The 22,487-nt window shown below is 46.8% G+C and overlaps 1 protein-coding gene and 1 pseudogene across 3 annotated transcripts; one reads left to right on the forward strand and one right to left on the reverse strand.

The window, feature by feature from the left end:
• The first annotated feature begins 489 nt into the window (after positions 1-489).
• On the forward strand, positions 490-22,135 carry Cdip1 (cell death inducing p53 target 1). Of its 3 annotated transcripts, XM_027424001.2 has the most exons (7): positions 827-951; positions 1,327-1,416; positions 18,515-18,590; positions 19,305-19,412; positions 19,641-19,796; positions 20,415-20,688; positions 20,786-22,135. In XM_027424001.2, the coding sequence occupies exons 4-7, from the start codon at positions 19,328-19,330 to the stop codon at positions 20,895-20,897; spliced, it is 627 nt and encodes a 208-aa protein (XP_027279802.1). In that variant the 5' UTR covers positions 827-951; positions 1,327-1,416; positions 18,515-18,590; positions 19,305-19,327; the 3' UTR covers positions 20,898-22,135. The 3 variants fall into 3 exon arrangements, with proteins under 3 accessions (XP_027279801.1, XP_027279800.1, XP_027279802.1); XM_027424000.2 differs by lacking the exons at positions 827-951; positions 1,327-1,416 and adding an exon at positions 490-618; XM_027423999.2 differs by lacking the exon at positions 1,327-1,416 and having other exon boundaries at positions 801-951.
• LOC113836547 lies at positions 15,662-15,760 on the reverse strand (annotated as a pseudogene).
• Positions 22,136-22,487: the final 352 nt, after the last annotated feature.

The following is a 22,487-nucleotide window of genomic DNA, read 5'->3' on the forward strand; positions in this document are numbered from 1 at the left end:
CCTTCAATGACCTTGGTGACTAGGATCCAGCCTACCTTCCAGAGTCCTCGCCTTACTGGCCAAAGTGTCCTTCCGTTCTAGCTAATCCAAAGCCAGTTCCTTTCTTTCCACTTCACGCCTCCACCATCTCCTTCACGCCTCCACCATCTCCTTTCCTAACTTCCCTGCCGAAAGGCAACACTCCATCATTCTGTTGGGCGGTTCTCTAGCTTTCCTTCCTGGCGCTGGGCATTTTGTGGTTTTTCAGAATGGAAGCTGTGTGAGGACAGGGACAGCCAAGCACAGCGTCGGGACAGCCTAAGGCAAAGGTTGTGTTCTCTCTCTAGCGGTGCACAGCGCGGCTGGGGCGCAGAGGGAGGGAGCGCGAACCCCGCTCTGCTCAACTCTCCTCAGCCTTTCCCGCAGGGGCAGGCCTTGGGTACGCCCACGTGCTTATCTCTAGCCAGCAACGCGCCTCCATTGACGTCACCCTAGCTCGTCACGTGTGGTGTGGTTCTAAGCTCCGCCCTGCGCCGCGAGGCCAGAAGCTTGGGCCTTTCTCCAAACCCTATCCATGTCCTCTTAACAGGATCTGAGGCAGCCGTTCCTCCAGCTGCGCCGTGAGGGGCTCCACCGACGGTGAGTCGCCTCTGGGACTTCTGGGCGGCTTCCGGTGGGGGACCCCTCGCGCCCGGCGAGGCGGAGCTGGGCTATGAAACCCTCGGCCCGCGTGACATAGCCCGCGGAGTCCCGCCCTCTCCTCTTCGCCGCGCGGTGGATGCCGGGAGTCGTAGGCCCCCGCCTCAGGGAATGCTGCGGGTGCGCAGAAGGACTACAAGTTCCAGGGTCCTCGGGGTGCGGGGGCGGTGTGCGCTGCCAGCCCGCTACTAGAGGGGCTCCTCTGAGCGCTGCACCGGGCCGGACCCGTGGCGTTTTCTGTGTTCCTCCGCCCTCGGGTTCCTGGATTCCGAGGTAAAAGGGACTGGGGTACCGTGGTGGAGTCCATTCCCCCATCCTGAGACGCAGAATCGGGGCGGACAGTTGATTTTCGGTGTGGCTGCAGCTGCTGGGCTGCGAGGGACTGCTTTTCAGGGCCGCGAGCGACTGGGCCTGCAGACACGGGATTATCGGCCTGAGAAGGGCCAGCCCACTCGGGTGATCCTTATCACTCCTTTCTACATTTCTCTAAGAAAGGCCGTAGGTGTCATTTTTCCTCGGGGTATGGAGGGTAGAGGAACGGCTGTCGGTCGGGGAGGGTTCCCGCGCCAAGCCACCCCAGAGACCCGCGGGTGACCTTGGCGGTCTCGGAAGAGCCTGGCTTGCTCTCCCTCCCCCGCCGGTTTGCAGGTCTGGATGCGGCTTCACGAGGCGCTCCGGCAGAACGTTAGGAAGGCGGTGGGCTGGCGAAGCCCCAAGCTATCCAGTACCTTGGAGAAGGTGGGTCCCCTGGGGCCTCTCAACAGGTGTGAAAGAAGATGGAGCGAACAGTTTAGGATCCTCTACATCAGAAAGACCTGGACTTTCCCCATCCCCCAGGATCTGATTTGGTAGTTAAGGAATGAGGCCCAGAAATCTGCATTTAGTAAGCTCTCCAGAAATTCTCATGCACACTTGGGACTGAGAACCTGTGTCTTAGGAGTGAGGATCAAGGGCCCTGGAGGAGGGCATTTGCTAGCTTTTACATCAGTTTTATATAATCCAAACACTACATTGAGCTTTCCCCGGTACTTTGCTTCTTCCCTTGAGTTGGGTGGGAAGAGGCAGGCATGTCTGCTCTTCTTGCCCTCTGCTCATAAGAAGAAAGATGTTTTCAGTCATTCACTGTCTCGAAGACCTCTGTCCCGACGTTTAATTAGGAAAAATTAAAAGCATGCAGAAAATGTTGACTTACAACAGTGCACAGAATGTGTGGTTAATATTGTCCTTTATTGTATACCCATCCAGCAGTCTCTTATTTTTATGCATGCCAAAGTACACTGCAGATAACAGTATATTTCCATTGCTGGTGGTTAAGCTTGCATATTATTAACTAGTCTTAGAAGTCTTGGTGCTTATTGATTTTTTAACCTTGGCTATTTAAAAGTCTGCCTCCCAGCCCTGAAGATCCAAGGTTTTGGAGGGTTTCTCAAAGGATGTGGTTTTAGAACCAGGAAAGACCTTTATATAGACTCTTAGAGGACTTGAAAACAGCTGACCATGGCTTTAGAATCAGAAGAAACAGGGAGTGTGTAAAGAATACTGAGGGAACAAAACTGTTTTGAGAAAAAGAAAATGGCATGTGTCCCAGAGGCCTGGTTGTCCCAGCAGATTATGCTGGCAATAACCGGTGAGTTGTCTGCTTGTTCAGCCCTTGGCCCTGTTCTCTTGGCTTGTTTTGAATGTTACAAGCTTGCCCAGTTTGAACCTGCTGCTGTGGTGGGTGTGTTTGAAACTCTAGAACAGGGTGAAGGTACTGATGAATTATGGTTATAGTTTTGAGTCCCACAGGTCTCTGTACTTGCTCCATAGTTATGAACACCAGACTATAACACACCCTGTTCATTTGTAAGGGAGAAAAGTCAGAGACACCCCTCAAAAGGCAAAAAACGGAGAGAACACACAGTTTGGGAGATGTGGCAGTAAAAGGCTTGTCATTTATGTTGTCTGTCCTGTAAGTCAGAGTGTGGGGAGTTCTACAGAGGAGTTGGTCTTTTTTTTTTTTTTTTTTTTTTTTTTTTAGATTTTTGGAGACAGGGTTTCTCTGTGTAGCCTTGGAGCCTATCCTGGCATTTGCTCTGGCGACCAGGCTGGCCTCGAACTCACAGAGATTCACCTGCCTCTGCCTCCCAAGTGCTGGGATTAAGCAGTTGGTCTTTACTGGGGTGAGGAGGAGAGTGTGGCTGGCATTGTTGATGGAATGTTTCTTGTCCTATGACAGAACTTAGATTGTACAAAACAGAAATGGACCCATTTCCTGGAGCCCACAAAAGACTCCATCTGCACCCAGGATACCACCAAACACTATGTGTTGTAGGGAAGTCTCCGTGGAAGTATACCACTGCAGAGAGGAGAGCAAGGCAGGCCTCAGCCCTTCCTTAGAGTCCCCTACCCTTCCAAAACCACCCACCCACACAGTCCTGAGCCTGTGGCCCCTGGGCCTACCTGGTCCCTTAAAACTGGTGGTGATAACAGGGTCGTGGGGTGAGTATATCCTAGACTTGGAGATGGCAGACCACACTGAAGAAGGTCCCTCTTTGTGACTCTGAAGCTTTAGGACAAGCCATTTCCCTTCCTAGAACCTCATGTGTTACATTCAGGCAAGGAACAACACCCAGACTAGATGAAAACCTGTGTCTGCCATAAGTACTGAAAAGATGAGGATTTCTTCATGATAAAGTACTTGGAGCTGCATAACACAAAGAAATCTTAACAGCCTGGTGTTGCACCCCTATATTTTCAGCTACTGTGTAGGCTGAGGTGGAAGGATTGATTGTTGAACCCAGGAGATGGGCAAGGGTGCTGGTTTACAAAACACTGTTACTCTTCCCCTGAAAGCGGTTGTAGTACATTTTCTATATGGGAAACCTTTCTCATCCCATGCTTCTGATATGAGTGCTGAAATCCCTGACTGGTCTGTCCAGTGGGGGTCCAGTTCATCAGTTCTTAATTACAAGGTGTCAGAGGAGCTCAGTTAAAACTCTGACTGTGCCCAATAAGCCACACATCCAATAAATGCTGATTTAGTCAGAACTCAGATCCAGTTGTGTGCTATGTCTAGGAGTTTCCTTCTAGAAGAAACACTAGTGAAGTAGGTAATAAGATGCGAGGGTTACTTACTCCTTGAGTAGTTACTCTGACATTCAGTGACTAAGTCCAACAGCCTTATAAGTTGGAATGGAGTGAGATTTCAGTGCAGCATCCTTTGTATATTTATTGTTGCTCCTTGGCTGATTGTCTAGGATAGTGGTTCTCAACCTGTGGGTCAAGATCCTTTGGGGGATTGAACTCCCAGAAATCCATTTGCCTTTGCCTCCTGAGTGCTGGAATTAAAAGACATGTGCCACCACCACCCAGCACTTTCCTGTTTTTAATTTTGACCATAAATAAAGGCACTTTCAGAAAGAAGACCAGGAGGTCTGCCTCAGCTGTGGCATTTGAGATAGGAATAGCATAGGATGTCCACCGAGGTTAATCCCAAATCCCATGGACTCATTTATTCAGTAGATAGGTACAGAAGTTTCAGAGAAGTGCAAGGTAGGTGAGTATGGCTGGAATGGACTGAAGAAGTCTTGGTACATAGGGCTGAACCTAGACTTTTCTCTCAAACCCCAGTGGGCCATCAGATGAGATAGAGGGTTTTTTGTTTTGTTTTTTTCTTCAGAAGTAGTATTGGTCAAGGTTTAAAGGAAATGTTTTAGATTGTCAGGGCTGGAGAAATGTCTTTGCAGTTAAGAGCACTTGCTGCTCTTCCAGAAGACCAGGTTTCAGTTCCTAGCACCTATGGTAACTCCATTTCCATGGGATCCTACACTCTCTTCTTTCTCAGGCACTCCATGAATGTAGTGTACAGACATACTTGCAGGCAAAACCCCATACACATAAAATAAAATTTTTAAAAACTTGGCAGCTGTAACATCTGGGAGGCAGAGGTAGGTGGATCTCTGTGAGTTTGAGACCAGCTTGGTCTATAAGAGCTAGTTCCAGGACAGCCTCCAAAACAATACAGAGAAACTGGGGGAAAAAAAAAAGTTGGCAGCTGGCAAGATGCTCAGTAGGTAAAAACATTTGACTTTAGACCTTAATCCTCAGGACACATTTAACAAAAAGAATGAACCATCTGTCTTAGTTTGGCCTCTGATTTCTACAGGCATACCATGGCACAGGAGCCCACACATGTACATAAATTGTGATTTAAAAAAAAAAAATGTTTGGAACCAGGCATTGGTGGCACACGCCTTTAGTCCCAGCACTCTGGAGGCAGAGGCAGGTGGATCTCTGTGAGTTTGAGTCCAGCCTGGTCTACAAGAGCTAGTTCCAGGACCGCCTCCAAAGCCACAGAGAAACCCTGTCTTGAAAAACCAGGAAAAAAAAAAAAAAATGGAACCCCTTTCAGCCATCTAATTTGGTGACTGGCTGTGGCATGCACACAGTATTTGAATCTCTGCTGGGAATGACTAATGCCCTGGGCTTGGAACTCCCTATCTGCCATCCTGCAGGACCCCAACCCACAGACCTCTTCAGGTGGTTAGAGCCACCCAGTGGTCTTGCCTATTCTGTAAATTCTTCTGAAAGGGGCCCTAGGTTCCCAGGTGGATCGATAGGTACCTGAGTTCTAGGACTGTGAATTGAATTATCACTGTTAGGGGTGCAGTGAAGTGTCTGAATTAAGGAGTTGAGGATCTTGACTCTTGAGTAAATAGTCACTTAGAAAAGGTAGCTAGGCTAATAATGGATTCACTGAATAAAAGTGGCCCATGTTCAGAACTGAAGAACCATTCCCTGTTCAGGGAATAAGACCTTACATGATCACTTCTTAGCTCTCAGATCCCAGGTGTTCTGTATCCCCCTAAGGCTAGGACCTAGGTGCCACATATGCATGGTTTACCTACTTTGCCTAGAGATGAACCACACTCTGACCTGCTTCTCTGAGGCTTCAAACTGGCCAAAAGAGAACTGTACCTAGCACTGCCAGAGGTGCCCATGAATGTAGGGTTCTCCCTTCTAGTAGCCACCTGTTTGCTAAAGGTATACCACACAGTGCAAAGGGAGACTGGAAAAACCTAAGTACCCTCACCCCATTGCCTAGATTATTCAGTGTAAAAGAGATCTTAGCTCAGCTGCTCTCCTGCCTGTACTTACATGTTTTATGTTCAGTGAAGCCTTTCCTATGTAAATTAAGCTCTGTAGCACTCCTTCCCTAATTGTTCCTCTGTCACTGTACTGTGTTTATATTTCTGTTTATAGTTCCCTTTCCCAGTCTGTTAAGATAAATGTCTCCCACCTTGGTTGCCTAGGAAAATGCCTCACATATAGCAGACACTCAGTATTATTGGTTGAATAAAATCAGATACTACCTGAATTTCTGTTATTTTGTCTTCCTATGAGCTTATTGGCTCTGAAGGCATAGGGCCATGTTGTATTCCCTCTTCCCTTCCCTCAAAATATATTATCAAATGGAGAGTTGAATTCTTAAGTTCACAATCACTGGATTAGTTCTAATGTCAAACTGCCCTTTAAAGTCCTTGAATAGTCCTGAGCTTTGAGAATTTATGGAATGACTGCAGCCCAAGGAGACATTTTGTTTTCTCCCCAGCCTTGCCTTCAAAGGAAGAGCCAGGGGCTAGGCAGTGAGACTTCACCTTTTTGTTCTGGGTACCATGAAATCCATGTAAACTTAAGTACAGAAGATGGGAGCATAAGGCCCACCCACACAGATGTTTGGTGTTGTGTTCTTTTTTTCTAAATTTATTGTTATTTTATGTGCCTGCATGTATGTCTGTGTGAGGGTGTTGGATCCTGGAGTTACAGACAGTTGTAAGCTGCCATGTGGGTGCTGGGAGTTAAACCCTCGTCCTCTGGAAGATCAGTCAGTTCTTTTCATTTTCTCTCTATCCCCCATTTGTTTTTGAGGCAGGGTCCTCAAACATTCTAGGTAGCTGAGACTGGTCAGAAGCTTGAATTTCTGATCTGCCTTCTGACACTTTCCAAATACTGAGTTTATACATTTGTACCAGCATACAGGGCAACCAATGTACTTGGAACATTTTGGAGAGTATGACATGAGAGGGCTGAGTATGCTGTAGCAGGTGTTGGGTTTTCACCAGGACAGCTGAGACCTGCCTCTTCACTAGCATATGGGAGCAGCCAAAATCGCCCCATCACACCTCAGCCCACTTCCCAATCTGTTGTCCTTTTCCTTCTTACTGCAGTCTCCAGTAGTCACATGGCTCCTGCCTTTAGGTGCTTAGTAAGTGTTTGTACCCAAATGAATGTTAGCTAGGACTTGAGATTTAGTTACCTTTGATGCTTTTCTAGCCAGAAAGGTGAGATATCTGAGTCAGAAGAAAGTGTGACAATGACAACTCCAAACATGACACTCATTCCCATTTTCCCAAAGGGAAAAGCCAGTGTTCTCCCATGCTGCCTCATGTGAATGAATATCCATCCCAAGGTCCCATGTCAACTTCAAGTAATAGGAGTTTGGTTCAACCTCCAAATACTGTGTTATATAGTGCATATAAAATACCAATTGCCGCTGGGCACTGGAGGCACACGCCTTTAGGAAACTTGGGAGACAGGCGGATCTCTGTGAGTTCGAGACCACCCTGGTCTACAACATCTAGTTCCAGTACAGCCTCCAAAGCCACAGAGAAACCCTGTCTCGAAAAACCAAAAAAAAAAAAAAAAAAGCCTCTCCTGTTGGCTATGACTGTCATGTGTCTTATATGTTTTCCTAGGTTAGACTAACAGTCTTAATCTCACTTAGCCATCTGGGTAAAATAACCCAGAGACTGTTGTATCAGTTCAGTGTGGGCAGATGATGTCAGGATTTTTTTTCCCCCAAGAGTTCTGTTTTTGGTGCCTTAAGTGGTGGGTGTTAGGCTTGTGGTGTTTCTAAAATTAGCTTTCAGTCACCATGACCTCCCTTGGCACAAGTGCCGACAACTTGTTTGTCTCTGGTTATGCCTGAAGCCGTAGCTTTTTCCATCCTTTGCTTTTCATTTCCTCTATGTGTACTTTATCATGTTCTATACCAGCAGTAGAATACACCAAAACCAGCTTCCAAGCACCAAAACAGTTCAAAGAACAAGGCAAGGGCACAGGACCATGGGGGAGCCTGGGTTATGTTCTCGGCTCAGAACCAACCATTGCCTGCCTTGGGCAGACCCGGTAACCTCATCACCCTAGTGTATCATGTGTCCCTTAGGGATTTGCTTGCCTGCCCTTCCATCAGGTGACTTGCTGGCTCTCCATTCAAGACCTAACCAACTTGACAGTTTGCCCAAAGCCCTGGGTGATGATCTAGAAGAGAGATGGGAATCACTCTACCAAACCTAGGAAGACCCAGTAAAAGCAGATCTAGGAAGACCCAGTAAAGGATGCTTGTGACATCTGAGAGGGAGAGTTCTCAGAAGTCCCTGTTTCCCCCTGCACATCATGGAGAACTCATAGCCTGAGGCACCTTTCTGGATTCAGAGTAACAGATTTAATAGTTTTTGAGGTTTTTTGATTGTTGACTTGTTTTTTTGTTTGTTTCATTTGTTTTTGTCTTTTTTTTTTTTTTTTTTTTTTTTTTTTTTTTTCTTTTCAAGACAGGGTTTCTCTGTGTAGCTTTAGAGCCTGTCCTGGCACTTGCTCTGGAGACCAGGCTGGCCTCGAACTCACAGAGATCTGCCTGCCTCTGCCTCCCAAGTGCTGGGATTAAAGGCATGCGCCACCAACGCCCTGTTTTTGTCTTTTGAGACAGGTTTTGTGTATCTCTTTTGTTTTTGTTTTTAACTTCGGCACAGTGTCTGCGCCTTAATCTAATGCTATTTCAGCCAGCAATTGCAGCTCCACAGTTACAGGCCTGCTCCTCTGGCTGCTCAGGCCTCAGGCTGGTGAGAATTCTGTTCCCGTAGGTACTGGCCCTGTTGCTGCCACTAAAGGTAGCTTTAATTTATCATTCTAATTGTAAATAAGACTCCAGATTCAAAGACTTGGGTGAAAACCTGCCAGCTCAGAGAGGCTGAGTAGCAAATAACTAACCCTTTCTCTTTGCTGGCATCTCCAAAAGACCTGTGCCCTGTCTAACCAGATCCCTCCCTGCTACTTCCTATGTTTTTCTCTCTCTCCCAAATGCCCTCTGATGCTCTATAATTACTTTCTGTCTAATTACTAATGGCTAACTTAGCCGCCTGACCCAAAGTTAATTTTATCTAGTTAACACAAATGCAAACTTGGGGTTCACAGTGTGATTGAATATCCCCCAACAATCCCTGGCTATCCTGGAACTCACTCTGTAGACCAGGGTGGCCTCGAACTCAGAAATTTGCCTGCCTCGGCCTCCTGAGTGCTGGGATTAAATGTGTGCGCCGTCATCGCCTGGCCAGTTTTGAGCATTTTGAAGTTGAAATCATTGAAAGGAGCTGCTGCTCATCATAGGAAAATTAGAAACTACACTCAAGCAAAAGGCTTCTGCATTTGTGTTTAAACCTCCCAAGATCTCACTACCTAGATGTAGCTGGCTTTCTTTGACCACCAGCCCTCCAAAGCATGACAGAGACTTACTATGAATTCTTGGCCTTAGTTTTATTTAGTCTTGTTTCTAGCTAAATTTTTTTCTTTAACTTAAACTAACCCATTTCTATTCATCTCTTTACTGCCCCATCGATGTACTGTCCATCCCACTTTCCTGCTTCCTTCGTGGCTGGTTGGCCGGCTCCCCTTTTCTTTCTGCCTGCCAGTCCAGCCTGTCCCTCTAATACCTAGCTATTGGCCGTTCAGCTTTTTATTAGACCTTAGGGCTAATAAATAATAAGGTGCCTTAGTCAGGCAAGGTAAAACAGCAACACATCTTTACATAGTTAATATTCTGCAACACAAATGTTCTATTCCACAACACCCAGAGAACACCATTGAAGGAGGATTGCACTATTCTTTTTTTTTTTTTAAAGATTTTATTTATTTATTATGTATATAACATTCTGCTTCCATGTATATCTGCATACCAGAAGAGGGCACCAGATCTCATAATGGATGGTTGTGAGCCACCATGTGGTTGCTGGGAATTGAACTCAGGCCATTTGGAAGAGCAATTGGTGCTCTTAACCTCTGAGCCATCTCTCCAGCCCAGGATTGCACTATTCTTAACTGCTTGTACTCAGTTCCTAGCCCATACAATTTTTCCATATTGGTTGAAAGTAGATAGATAGGTGACATTTTCAGATGTAGCTGGATCAGGTGGAGTTAGCTATCCTTTTGGCTGAACAAGACAATACATATAGACACCTTAAAATCGAATGAATCAAAAAGAATGCAAGAGGAGCAGCTTTCCTCCAGAAAAGTATAATTAACTTGCTCTGTTGTGGAGTTTGCTAAGAGCACTGATGAGAAATCATCAGATGTCAAGGCCCAGTTAGTGCCCTCATTGTGGCCTAGAAGTCATTCATACCTACTTCTAAGTTTGGAGCCACTAGCCCTATCTAGATTTTGCTTTGCTTCTCTTTTTTACTTCCTCCTACTCTTTTTTTTTTTCTCCTTCTCCTTTTTTACTTCCTCCTTCTCTTTTTTTTTACTTCATGTTGTACTTGTGCCCTTAACTTATAAACACAAGCCAAAGATGACCAGGACCAGCAGTGGAGACATTGCTCCTCCTGGCTTGCCTTCACTGTGGAAGATGGGCCACAGTTACAATTTCACAGTCTAGCCAATGCTTATTGGGCAGCCAAGGACAATAGTCATTTAGGTTGAGCATGGGAGCATGCTGGCAGCCTTCCCAGCACAATCTTAGAAAGGTTCAGCCTTCACCAGGGTTCTGAGACTGGATTTTGTAAAGGATCATCCCCTTCTTCCCCCTCCCTCTCTCTGCCCACCCCACCCCCACCCCACCCCCACCCCGTTTTTGCTACTATGTATCAGGCTTCTCTGTGTAACAGTCTTGGCTGACTGGAACTCACTCTGTAGACGAGGTTGACTTTGAACTCGGAGATTCGCCAGCCTCTGCTTCCCAAGTGCTGGGATTAAAGGTGTGCACTACCATGCCCAGCTTTCTCTCTCTCTCTCTCTCTCTCTCTCTCTCTCTCTCTCTCTGCTCTCTCTCTCTCTTTCTCTCTCTCTCTGCTCTCTCTGCTCTCTCTGTCTGTTCTCTCTGTCTGTTATCTCTTTCTTTGGTTTTTCGAGACAGGGTTTCTCTGTGTAGCTTTGGAGCCTATCCTGGCACACTTGTTCTTGTAGACCAGGCTGGTCTCCAATTCACAGAGATCCACCTGCCTCTGCCTCCCAAGTACTGGGATTAAAGGTGTACGCCACCAATGCCGTCCAGCTTTCTCTCTTTTGTTTCTTACCTAGTATAGTGTCTCTGATCAGCTGTAGGAATCCTAGCCTTGTTTGCACACTAGTAAAAGCCTGAATTAGCTATAGATTTGTGCAGAGAGGAAGACAGTTAGGGCCTGAGACACTGGTGTACTGTCCCTACAATAGGCATACAGAGGATGTACCTGTGTTCACTTTGAGCTTTTCCTCTCTGTCCCCATGCTGGGTAACTATGTCAATATGGTAAATGTTCCATCAATACTCCCTAGTGTTAGCAGCAGCCTCTCCAATCAGGTGGCTGTGCCCATGTGAGTGGTGGCCTTATTCCAGGACCATTAGTTGTCAGTATTCTTTTTCTCTCTTTTTTTGTATGTAGTGTTATTGATTGAACCCAGGACCTGGCTCATGTTAGGCAAGTATTCTACACTGAATTACATCCCCTGCCCTTTTTTTTTTTTTTTTTTGGTCTGTTTTATGTATGTTGTTTGTTTTTTGAGACAGGCTTTCTCTGTGTAAACCTGGAACTCACTTTGTAGACCAGGGTGGCCTCAAACTCAAGAGATGTGCCTACCTCTGCCTCTCAAGTGCCAGGATACAAGGCGTGCACCACCACACCACTACTCCTGTTTTTGTTTTTTGAGTTTTTTGTTGTTTGTTGCCCTTGGTTTTTTGTTTTGTTGTTGTTGTTGTTGCTGTTTTGAGATAGGATCTCTATGTAGAGGCCCATGATTGATGGCCTGTTGCTAAAATTCCTGCACTTGGGGAGACATGAATGTCTACCCTGTCTTATGGTCCCAACAACAAACCAAAGTGTGATTCTACCAGAGTTTATTCTGGGTAACCACTGAATTTATTACAGAGCTGTACATGGTGACCTTAAAGCAGCTATATTGAAAGGTTTGATCCAGCATAGATGATGACTCTTCATGGCTATGTGTAGTCAGGAGACAGGGATGGGGTCTATTTTTAAGCAATGAAAGCATTTTCCCCAACTTGCTAGCCTAACAGACTATTTTGTGTGATGTGGAGAAAGTCCATTGGAAATTTAATGGGAGTGTTTTGATAACTATCACCTGGAAAGAAGTTGTATGCCTTTAGGCCCAAGTAACATTTACTTGTAATGCTAGTTTTTTTCCCCATAATTGGAAAAGTTTTTTCCTAATAATTGGAAGTTGATTTACCAATAATTGACTAAAACAGGTTTATTTCTATTATGTGGAAGAGTTAGAGGTGGTTGGAGTCTCTGTGGTTATCCTTAGTACTGGCTTCCATTGCTTCATGGCTGCTGTACTACTGTAACCATGTTCTATGGCCCAGCCAGCAGGAAGGAGAAAAGTGTCCCTGGTTTAGATGAGCTGACTTCCTCAGTGCCTTCCAGTGGTCCAGGCACTAAGACCATCCTTGGCCCAGTGCTTAGTCAGATGGTCATGGGAACTGTAATTAGGGCTGGAATGTCTTAGTTAATCCACTGATAATCATAGCAGAAGGAAAAACACGAGAAGGCTTTGAGTGCAGCTAGCTTTCTGAGCCACCTACTTCATAAGGCTGTCATTCTTCACAATCTGTCACTTACTTTCAATGTGACATGATCAGCCTTGATTTCATTAGGAATGGATGGTGTTTCTTTGCATAGGAGTTTAAAAGCATCTTCTGATATGACTACTGCTTGTTACTTGAGTAAAGCCTGTTCTGGCCCAAAATTTGGAGTTCAGTTCTGCCTCATAAGACCATCATTTTCCAAAGTGAGTCAGAGATTAAGGACTTTGTCTTGATACTAGAGTGCCAGAAAGACCTGTGTCATCAGTGGTCAAGAAAGGAAGGTGGCTCTGTTTCCATTGCTCATTGGTTGGGTTTTGTTTCTGTTTGTTGTTTTTTGAGACAGGATCTCACTGTGTCACTCTTGCTGTCCTGAGTTTTTTCTTTTTAGTATAAGAACTTGAACCCAGGGTCTCATGGATACTGAGCAAGTGCTCTACCACTGAGCTATGGACATCCCGCCCTGTTAGTACCTTCCTTCCAAGTGCCAAGTTGAGTGGTGCAAAGGATCTCAGATGTCTGAGCCTGAGCAGGTCTGAGACTGTCTTTTCACTAGTTCTGTCTGAGATCTTAGGTGTGGAGCTTAGAAGCAGTCACTGTAGCTGAGTACTCTCCAACAACATAGCCACCCACTCACTGTCTCTACTTTCTCTTTGTCTGCTGGACTTTGCTTTACTGAACTCTTGTCTCCTCCAAGCCTTTTCCTGGGCTTTGACTCCAGAACACTGATTCTTATGGTTTGGTTTGGTTTTGTCTTTAATGGAACCACTGAGAGATTGTTGGAATGAGTGCTGATTCAACTGTGATACTAGCCTGGGGTTGGGGGGCTGGTTGTTCTAAGAGGGAACACCAGCCATCTGGACAGCTAAGATGTTCTTCCCAGGGGCCAATCTGATCCAATACAATAAGGGTCCTAGTGCCTGTTGGTTGTAATGACCAATCACATTGCACGGCCTTTAGCCCAGCAGATGCCTCATGTTCAGCAAATGGGAGACTGGGTGAGGCACAATGCCCTGCCACTGGCCAGATGTTCAGAGACCTGCTCTCAGAGGCAGAGCCGCCCATCTGAGGCCAGCTGGTGTCTCAATCCAGGGTTGTCACAAGAGACGACCTCTGCAGCAGTGGCTGTCAACTGATCCTGGGAATGCAGCTCTGCAGCAGCTGCACTCCACTTCCATGCCACTGGATCTGAGGTAGAATGCTTTCCCAGGGGTGTTGTTGACTTGGGGGAGCTCCAGGCAAGTCCCTACTTGTTTTAAGATACAGTTCACAGGAGAGCAATCTAGAGGGTTTCTCAGAGGCTGTGACCTCTGCTGTTTTGGGAATGGATGCCACAGGGCTGAAGTGCTCAGACTGGGTCTTGGTGGAAGGTCTCAGAATGAGGTTGTTGCAGGTGATCACAAGCCGCAGGGATCAGATCACTTGGGGATAGAGGCATTAGTCCCTGGTGGGTATGGAAGTGACAGTTTCTTTTTATTCAGTGTTCTTGTGAGCCAACTCCTACCCTCCAGCAGAGGACATGTTGCACCCTCTCTGGTAACATTTCTTCCATTCTGAGAGGAAGGCAAACAAGTAAGCCAAGGTTCTGATGTCGCAGCCAGAAATGGAGAGCTGGATTTAGAAAGGTTGATGCAGAGCCCATGTCCCAACTGCTTACTTAACTTAAGAAGCTTGCACAGCAGCAGGTGCCTCCCTGGGGTGCAGTCTGGGTTGAACAACAACAGGCTCTGTTTTCCCTGGAGATACCCAAGACTCTAGGTCTCTTTGACAGTGGAAAATTGACCCTGTCTCTAAACATCTAATACCTCATTCAGTCTAGTGGGGTCTCTCCACTATAGTAGTGTCTTCCGCAGCCTGGGGTTTCCTGAGGTATGGCTGGTGGTCAGACTACCTTATTAGTAGAGCAGAGATGCTATTAGTTACCTTGACTCTGCATTAATTGGCATTTGCATGAATGGCTCAGAATCATGAAAGAAAAGTACTGGAGCTCAAGTTGGAACAAGGCAGGGGCACTGACCTGCACTAATCTTTCCACTACACACAGCATCCACACAGGCAGGTGCCACACAAGGAAAGGTAGTAAAAACTTTATTCTCATTCATTCATTCATTCATTCATTCATTCATTCATTCATTCATTCTTGGTTTTTCAAGACTTTTTCTATGTAGCCTTGCTGTCCTGGAACTTGGTCTGTAGATTGGGCTGGTCTTGAACTCAGAGATGTGCCTACCTCTGCCTCCTGAGTGCTGGAGTTAAAGGTCTGTGCCACCACCTCACAGCATTCTTTTTTATTTTTTACTTTTTTTCTTTTTCCAAGACAGGGTTTCTCTGTGTAGCTTTGGACCCTATCCTGGCACTCGCTCTGGAGACCATGATTGCCTCAAACACAGAGATCCGCCTGCCTCTGCCTCCTGAGTGCTGGGTTTAAAGGTGTGCACTAACACCTCCCGGCTCTTTTTTATTTTTAAAGCTATGTTTTTTGAGACAGGGTTTCTCTGTGTAGCCCTGGCTGTCCTGGAACTCATTCTAGAAACCAGGCTAGACTTGAACTCACAAAGATCTACTTGCCTCTGCCTCCTAAGTGTTGAGATTAAAGGCATTTGTCCTGCTAAGATAGTTTTTTTTTTGTTTTGTTTTGTTTTTGTTTTGTTTGGTTTGGTTTGGTTTGGTTTTTCGAGACAGGTTTCTCTGTGTAGCTTTGGAGGATGTCCTGGCACTCACTCTGGAGACCAGGGTGGCCTTGAACTCACAGAGATCCGCCTGCCTCTGCCTCCCAAGTGCTGGGATCAAAGGGCATGCTTCACCAACGCCCAGCAAGATAGTTTTTTATTAGTGAGAAGTTAATGGTTAGCCAGTAAGATGGCTCTGTGGGTAAAGGTGCTTAACATGCAAACCTGGTGACTTGAGTTCTACCCCCAGAACCCACATAAGGTGGATTAAGATGCTGACTCTAGAGAGTTGACTTCAGACCTCCACACACATGCCATGGCATGTTCACACAAACACTAAAATTCTTAAAAAATTAATAGCAACAAGAACTTACCAAAATGAGTAAATGAGTAAAATGAGTACCTTTTCCATTAGCTTTACACAAAGCCTTCTCACAAGAAAATGGTTATTACTAAACATAACAAAGTTTAACAGTAACAAGGAAAAAAACTACAAAAGTGTCTTGAATTTATGTGTCACCCTGTGCAGGAGATCCTGCTATCTCTGAATCATTTGAATTTTAGTGTATGTGCTGCCAAAGCATGCACAGCTTTCTTAATCTTAGCATGTGAGTACATAACTTTTGAACATTGGGCATGATGAAGTGTGAGGCATACAAAAAAACCCCAGGATTTATAGCCACGTCAAGACTGATAGCTGTATTTCCAGTAAAGCACATGCACAGTTGTAGTTGTTCAAGTTATGGTTCAAACTTAGCTGCCCTGGAACTTGGTAGTATGCCTGGTGCCTGGCACTTTGAGGAACAGAAAGACCATGGGAATATGCTGACTACCCTCAGATGCAGTGTGTAGGACAGTTTCAACCAGAGAATTAAGCTTACCCTAAGACCTCATAGCTGTGGCTGTGGCCAGGAGATAAGCACTCTGCTGTCATTCCCCTCCAAGTGGCCCTGTATTAGTGGCAGGCTGCCAGGCTCTGCCTTGGCCTTAGATCAATTGCACTGTATAATGAATAGTTGAGCGCCAAGTAGAATGCCAGGGGCAGTTCTCAGGGTTCTGAGGCCTTGTGCTTGGAACTCCTCTCTGGGAAACAAGAGACCCAGAGAACAACTGTACTTAGCATACCGGGGGGAGTTCAATCCCCATCTCTCTTGCTTTCCATCCCAAGTGTCATAGTTTGCTTATTTGTTGTTGTGATAAAACACCATTATCAAAAGCAACTTGGAGAGGAAGGGGTTTGTTTTAGCTTACAGCTTCCAGGTTACAGTCTCACCATCAAGGGAAACCAGGAAGGATAGGAATTCAAGGAGAACCCTAAAGAAAACACTACTGGCTTGGTGTTCTTAGACTCACAGCTCCTTTTCTGTGCCTAGGGTTAGTACTGCCCACAATTGACTGGGCACTCCTACATCAGGAAAATGCCCCACAGACATATACCCATAGGCCAGTCTTACAGAGGGAATTCTTTAATTGAAAGTACAGCCATGTGTGACATAATAATGCTTTGGTGACAGCTGGATTGTATATACCAAGGTCCCATAAGATTAAGTGTTGTTGCTGGGCATTGGTGGCACATGCCTTTAATCTCGGGAGGCAGAGACAGGTGTATCTCCATGAGTTCAAGGCCAGCCCCTGGTCTAGATAGGCTCCAAAACTACACAGAGAAACCCTGTCTCGAAAAACAAAAAAACAAAAAGAAAGTTTTGTCATAGCCATCTTAGTTTCTATAATCTGTGACATTTGTACTACATGAAATTGCTTAAATTTATTTGTAAGAATAATTTCCTACTATTATGTTTGATGCTTTTGATATGTTGTCAGAGCTGTAAACTATCACTGTGATATAGTTGCAGAACACTTTTAATCCCTCAGCAGGACCCCCTTCCCCATGGGATATGCTGGAGATTAGGTTTTGTGTGGGCCTGGGGCAGGGGTTTTCTCATACGGGAAACCTGAGCGACTCTTTGGCATGTCAAGGTCCTGGACTTGAGGTCAGGTTTGTCTGATTCCAGATCTCCTTACTGTCCATTCTTTTTGCCTGCTAAAAGCCAACCCTTTCTCCTCGAATGGGAGAAGAAATAGAGTTCTGGTGTTCTGCTGACCCATGTTCCAAGACTGTAGACGTTTCTCCTTGGAGCTGAGTCCCATTCCATATGGCCTGGGATGGGGCTACTTTATTTCATGTCTCTGTTGTGTCTCCTCGTTTTGGTGGACATCTCAGAATGTCAGTTCTATCCTTGCTCCTGTAAAAACCTCCATCTGGAAGTTGTTCAGAGAAACAGTAGCTCAGTCTGGTGGGTGAGTGTGGCCAAGTAAAGGTAGAACTTGCAACTTCCTGGTAGAGTTTCATGCAGGGTGAGGGGAAGCCAGGTCGGGTTGTACTGCTGGGATGTCCATCAGGTTTCCATTCCATGATTGCTCTTAGAACAAGCAGCCCCCAAAGCAACTGAATGAAATGCACATGGCATTTCAGACTCAGACATCCATAGGTTGGGGCTGTGAGGTGTGAGGGTGGTTTTTCAGAGGAGTGGCTGGCCCTATAACCCAGAGCAGTGGATAGAAGCCTCAGCTATGGGTCTGCCTGTGGAAAGGGCTAAAGCCGCAGTGGGTGCAGGCAAAGAACCCCATACTCAGGTTGCCTGAGTAACTTCCTGCAGAAGGCCATGGGAGTTGTTAGGCTGCATTGGTCACGAGTGGAGTTTCTCAAACTTGTCCTATTTATTAAAATTGAACCCAAAGCTTGAACCTGATTCCTCTGCCCCTGCCATGTTAAATTTAGGAATTAAGATGTTCCGGCACATGCCTATAATCCTAGCATTTGGGAGGCTAAGGCGGGAGGATGGCGAGTAGGAGCTAGACTGGACTACACAGTGAGACTATTTCAAAGGGGAAAAAAAGTGAAGTTGGAGAGTATGGAAAAAAGAATCATGGACCCCATGATCTCACTCTTGGCAAACTTGGTACCTCTGTCTGTGTGCTTGGACTTATTGTAAGGGCATCTGCTTCTCCACCAGTACCTTGCAGCAAGTACTCAGGACATTTGATGGAATAAAACAGTATTTCCTTTGACTCTTAACTTCTCATATCTCCCAAGCAAAACAGAAGGGGGTAAACCAGTGCCAGACACTAACTCACAGCTGACTTCCTTTGGCATTCTTTCAAGCATGGGGATTGGAACTGTAGGGATTGAGAATGGTGGGTACCCAGAGGATCCAGCAGCTGTGCCACTTGGGGAAAGAAAAGGGTAGAGAGGAGTGGTTAAGCTTCGAGTAAGCAGGGTGAGTAGCTTACCTGGAAACCTATGGTTAAAGGTGTTGCTGTCTCTTTCCCTGAAATAGCCTCCTGGATCCCTGTCTCAGCCAGTAGCTGAATTATTCTCAAGTGCTTTCATTCTCTGTGCACAAGGAATCTGAGGTAAGAAATCTAGACTCGCCGGCTGGTGGTGGCGCATGCCTTTAACCCCAGCACTTGGGAGGCAGAGGAAGGCGGATCTCTGTGAGTTCGAGGCCAGCCTAGTCTACAGAGCGAGTTCCAGGACAGCCTCCAAAGCAATACAGAGAAACCCCATCTCAAAAAACCAAAAAAAAAAAAAAAAAAGAAGAAGAAGAAGAAAGAAAAAGAAATCCAGACTCTTTTCCAAACATGGCTACAGCAGCCTGTAGTAGAAGTCCGCTCTTCTGTGGCTCAGTTAAGAGTTGGAAGACTGGGTGCCAAGCTTCCCTGGGTAGATATAGGGGTTAGGTTCCCAAAGAGGATTGCTGGGCCTTGTCCTCACCAGCTTCCAAAGAATTGTGGGTGACCATAGAGCAGTGTGAAGGACCGTAGCTCTGGTGGGTTGGCGCTGGCAGAGATACAGTATCCCAAGTGTCAGAGGGACCCCATTAGTCACTGATGGCTCCCAAGGGTACTGGACCTAGCCACCAGCCTTCATCCTCCAAACACTTAGATTTCCTTTTGAGGAAAGGAAAAGGTGGTAAAGCTCAGGTACCTGAGCTTGAACCAGAGAACCCCTGAGAGGAGCCAGAGAAAACACTTAGTTGCTTGGGCTTGGTGGGCATCTGAAGATGGTCACAACCCAGTGTGTTGACCCTGCATAGGAACAAGGAGCTGAACTTGGTTTTCCTCCAGGTCCAGGAGTGTCAGCAGCAAAGATGTCTAATGAGCCACCCCCTCCTTATCCTGGCGGTCCTACAGCCCCACTACTAGAGGAAAAAAGTGGAGCCCCACCTACCCCAGGTAATGTTAGATCACCTTTGGTAGAGGTCTGGGTAAGGTCGCTAGATGGGATTGCTGGGCCAGTAAATTGGCTCGTCTTTAGGATCTTTCCTGACCTGAGCCTTCTGGGGTCCCTGTCACAACTCTCTCCATCTCAAGTGTGGTTGAGGCTTTTCACAGTGAACTAATCCTGTTTCAGGGTCACTCTATGCCCACCCTGCTGTCTTTTTTCTGTCCCTCTCTGTCCAGGCCGCGCCTCCCCAGCAGTGATGCAGCCGCCACCAGGCATGCCACTGCCCTCTGCTGATATTGCTCCCCCACCTTATGAGCCACCTGGTCATCCAGTGCCTCAGCCTGGTTTTGTGCCCCCTCACATGAGTGCAGATGGCGCCTACATGCCTGCAGGTGAGTTGAGAAGAGACCTGAAGGAAGCAGAGGCAGCTGTCACCCTCAGTTCACTGTGGAAAGGCATCAGTCATGCCCCATGAAATGAAAATGGTGGCAAAGGAGGAGCTTGTCACCCACTGAGGGACTGTGTTGTGGTGGGGTTTTTCCCTGTCAGGGACATAAGCCACCAAAGGAGAACTGGGCCTTTGCTCTCCAGTAGCTCTCAGGCCCAAAGTCTGTGGTTCCTGTCTGGGTTTAGATTGGGTGATCTTTGGCATATCAGACATTGATATGCAAAAGCTTTGTATACAGGAGAGGTGTGATACTTTCCCTCTTGCTGCTGAAACCCTCATCCTTGCAGGCATGGAAGAAGAGTCTTGGCATGCCAGAGGCAAGGAAGTTAAGTGGAGATGGGCTGTACTCCCAGCTCTCTGCCACATCTGTCTTGGTCTCAATGTGGTAGAGATTGAAAGACCTGGGTCATTATAAATAGCCACCTTGAGCTGAGGTCTGTTCCCACTGACATTTTGGCCCTCTTGGGGAAGGTGGCAAGAGGCTATGGGCTGTGCCCTAAGTCCTGGGATCCTATGTTTTGTGTTCTCTCAGCCAATCAGTGACCTCTCTTGTATGTTCCAGGTTTCTACCCTCCTCCAGGCCCTCACCCACCTATGGGCTATTATCCACCAGGACCCTACCCACCAGGGCCCTATCCTGGCCCTGGGGGCCACACGGCCACAGTCTTGGTGCCATCAGGGGCAGCTACCACAGTGACAGTGCTACAGGGAGAGATCTTTGAAGGTGCACCTGTGCAGACAGTGTGCCCCCACTGCCAGCAAGCAATCACCACCAAGATCTCCTACGAGATTGGCCTGATGAACTTTGTGCTGGGTTTCTTCTGCTGCTTCATGGGGTAAGTGTGGGGTGCTGACAAATGGTGGTACTGCTGGGGGTCTGTATGCTGCCTGACCTTTTCTTCAGGCCTCAGCCTATCTGTGTCTTCAATTCAGGTGTGATCTGGGCTGCTGCTTGATCCCCTGCCTCATCAATGACTTCAAGGATGTGACGCACACGTGTCCCAGCTGCAAAGCCTACATCTACACATACAAGCGCTTGTGCTAACGGAGCTAGACTTGGACTCCCCCACCTATCAGTCTGGCCCCATGTGCTTTGCTCCCTATGCTCAGTGGTCACTTCCCCCCAGCCCCCACTCAGGGTTGGAAGTTTTGCCATTGTCCCCTGGAAATACTGTCCTCACCTTGCCCTTCCCTGAGCATCCTACTTCCAGCAAAAATTCCGTTGGATTTAAGGCCAAGGGCCAGTGGGTGGCATGGGGGTGACACTGATCTTGTGTGATGTTTGGGCATTTGCAATCCAGAAGATGAGCTGGAGAGGGTCTCTTACTGGGGTCCTTTCTTTATAAGGGTTCAGGTTTGGTCCTTATTCCTGGGACCAAAAGCACCCAAAGCATGAATAGGTTCCCAGACTAGGGCCTATGGTGAGGGTTGTGCCTGGAACCACAGTTGTATCTGACCTGCTGGAATGAGGTCGGAATCATCTAGAGTTAAGTGAACCCAAGCAAGACTGGGTCTTAAGGCCTGGGTTTATGTGGAGTATATTGTCTTATCTGGGGTGCCAAAGGTGGAGTAAGAATGATGACTGCCAACTTGGGCCTCAGAACTCTCAGGTATAGAAATCCAGGACTTCTACCCACTGTCCAGGAGGTATCCAAGAGTTGCCTGGTATAAGGCAAAGAGGACACTGGGCTAGTTAAAGGCCCTGGTAGTCAAGAAGAACTTGCCCCCTTTCTCATCTAGCTTCCTTTGAGTCAATGTGCAGATCTCCTTTCTGGCCACATCTCCGTGAACCCCTATATTTTCTGGGGCCAGAAGGAATGAATGCCCATGACCCTGTCCTGTCTGTCTACTTTTGTGTCTGTGCTATATATGGGTATAACTTTTACCTGGTAGCTTACTGAGAGTGGCAGATCATAACAGCCTCCTTGTAGGTTCATGAGTCTCTGGAATAAGTGCCAGTCTTTTTGCCATAGTTGACTTGCTTCCATATTGGGGCACTTCAGTAGGGAGAACTGTGACACTAGGCTGAGGACCAGGAAGAAGTCACAAGTAGTGGGGGTATCCTAAGCACATGAGTCTTGCCCAGCCAGGGTGTAAACCCAAACTATTTCCTGAATGGTCTGTGAATATGCCCACGTGGACACTGTGTCCTGCTGCTGTCCCTCTCCTGGTCTCACACTACCACTGCATGGCCTCCTATCACTGTGAACTGTGGCCTGGTCCCAGTTTGTAGTTTCATTAAATTGGCCCTTTCACTTCCCTGCCCTGGGCCTCCTCTGCTGTCTTGCCTGGCTTCCTTCTTTTCTGAGGGACAGGGTGGGTCTACAGGTAGTATACTGGCAAGCAAGAGATTGGGCCTGGGAAACAACACATGTTTAAGAACCCAATTACACCAAACCAGAATTTATATATATAGACTTACTCTAGGGGGACCTAGCTGTTCTGGGCCAGGGAGGTTTTGGTTTCAGCATTGGTTTCCACCATTTACATAATTAGGTGTCCAGGCTGCAGAGCCTGAGAACTGGAGCCCTTTCCCAACTTAGTGACCTCCTAACCCGAAGGCAGTATTATTCTGCCCTTAAACAAGATAGCACTACTGGACTGAGATCTTATATATAGTCTGAAGATGAAGCCG

The sequence above is a fragment of the Cricetulus griseus genome, chromosome 7 (assembly GCF_003668045.3).
Source record: "Cricetulus griseus strain 17A/GY chromosome 7, alternate assembly CriGri-PICRH-1.0, whole genome shotgun sequence".
NCBI classification, from domain to species: domain Eukaryota; kingdom Metazoa; phylum Chordata; class Mammalia; order Rodentia; family Cricetidae; genus Cricetulus; species Cricetulus griseus.

Bases quoted from the DNA above. Each gene is read 5' to 3' on its own strand.
- Cdip1 (XM_027424000.2), top strand. From the start codon at position 19,328: ATGTCTAATGAGCCACCCCCTCCTTATCCTGGCGGTCCTACAGCCCCA. The intron at 19,413-19,640 runs GTAATGTTAGAT...CTCTCTGTCCAG, and splicing joins TGGAGCCCCACCTACCCCAG to GCCGCGCCTCCCCAGCAGTG. The intron at 20,689-20,785 runs GTAAGTGTGGGG...TCTTCAATTCAG, and splicing joins TTCTTCTGCTGCTTCATGGG to GTGTGATCTGGGCTGCTGCT.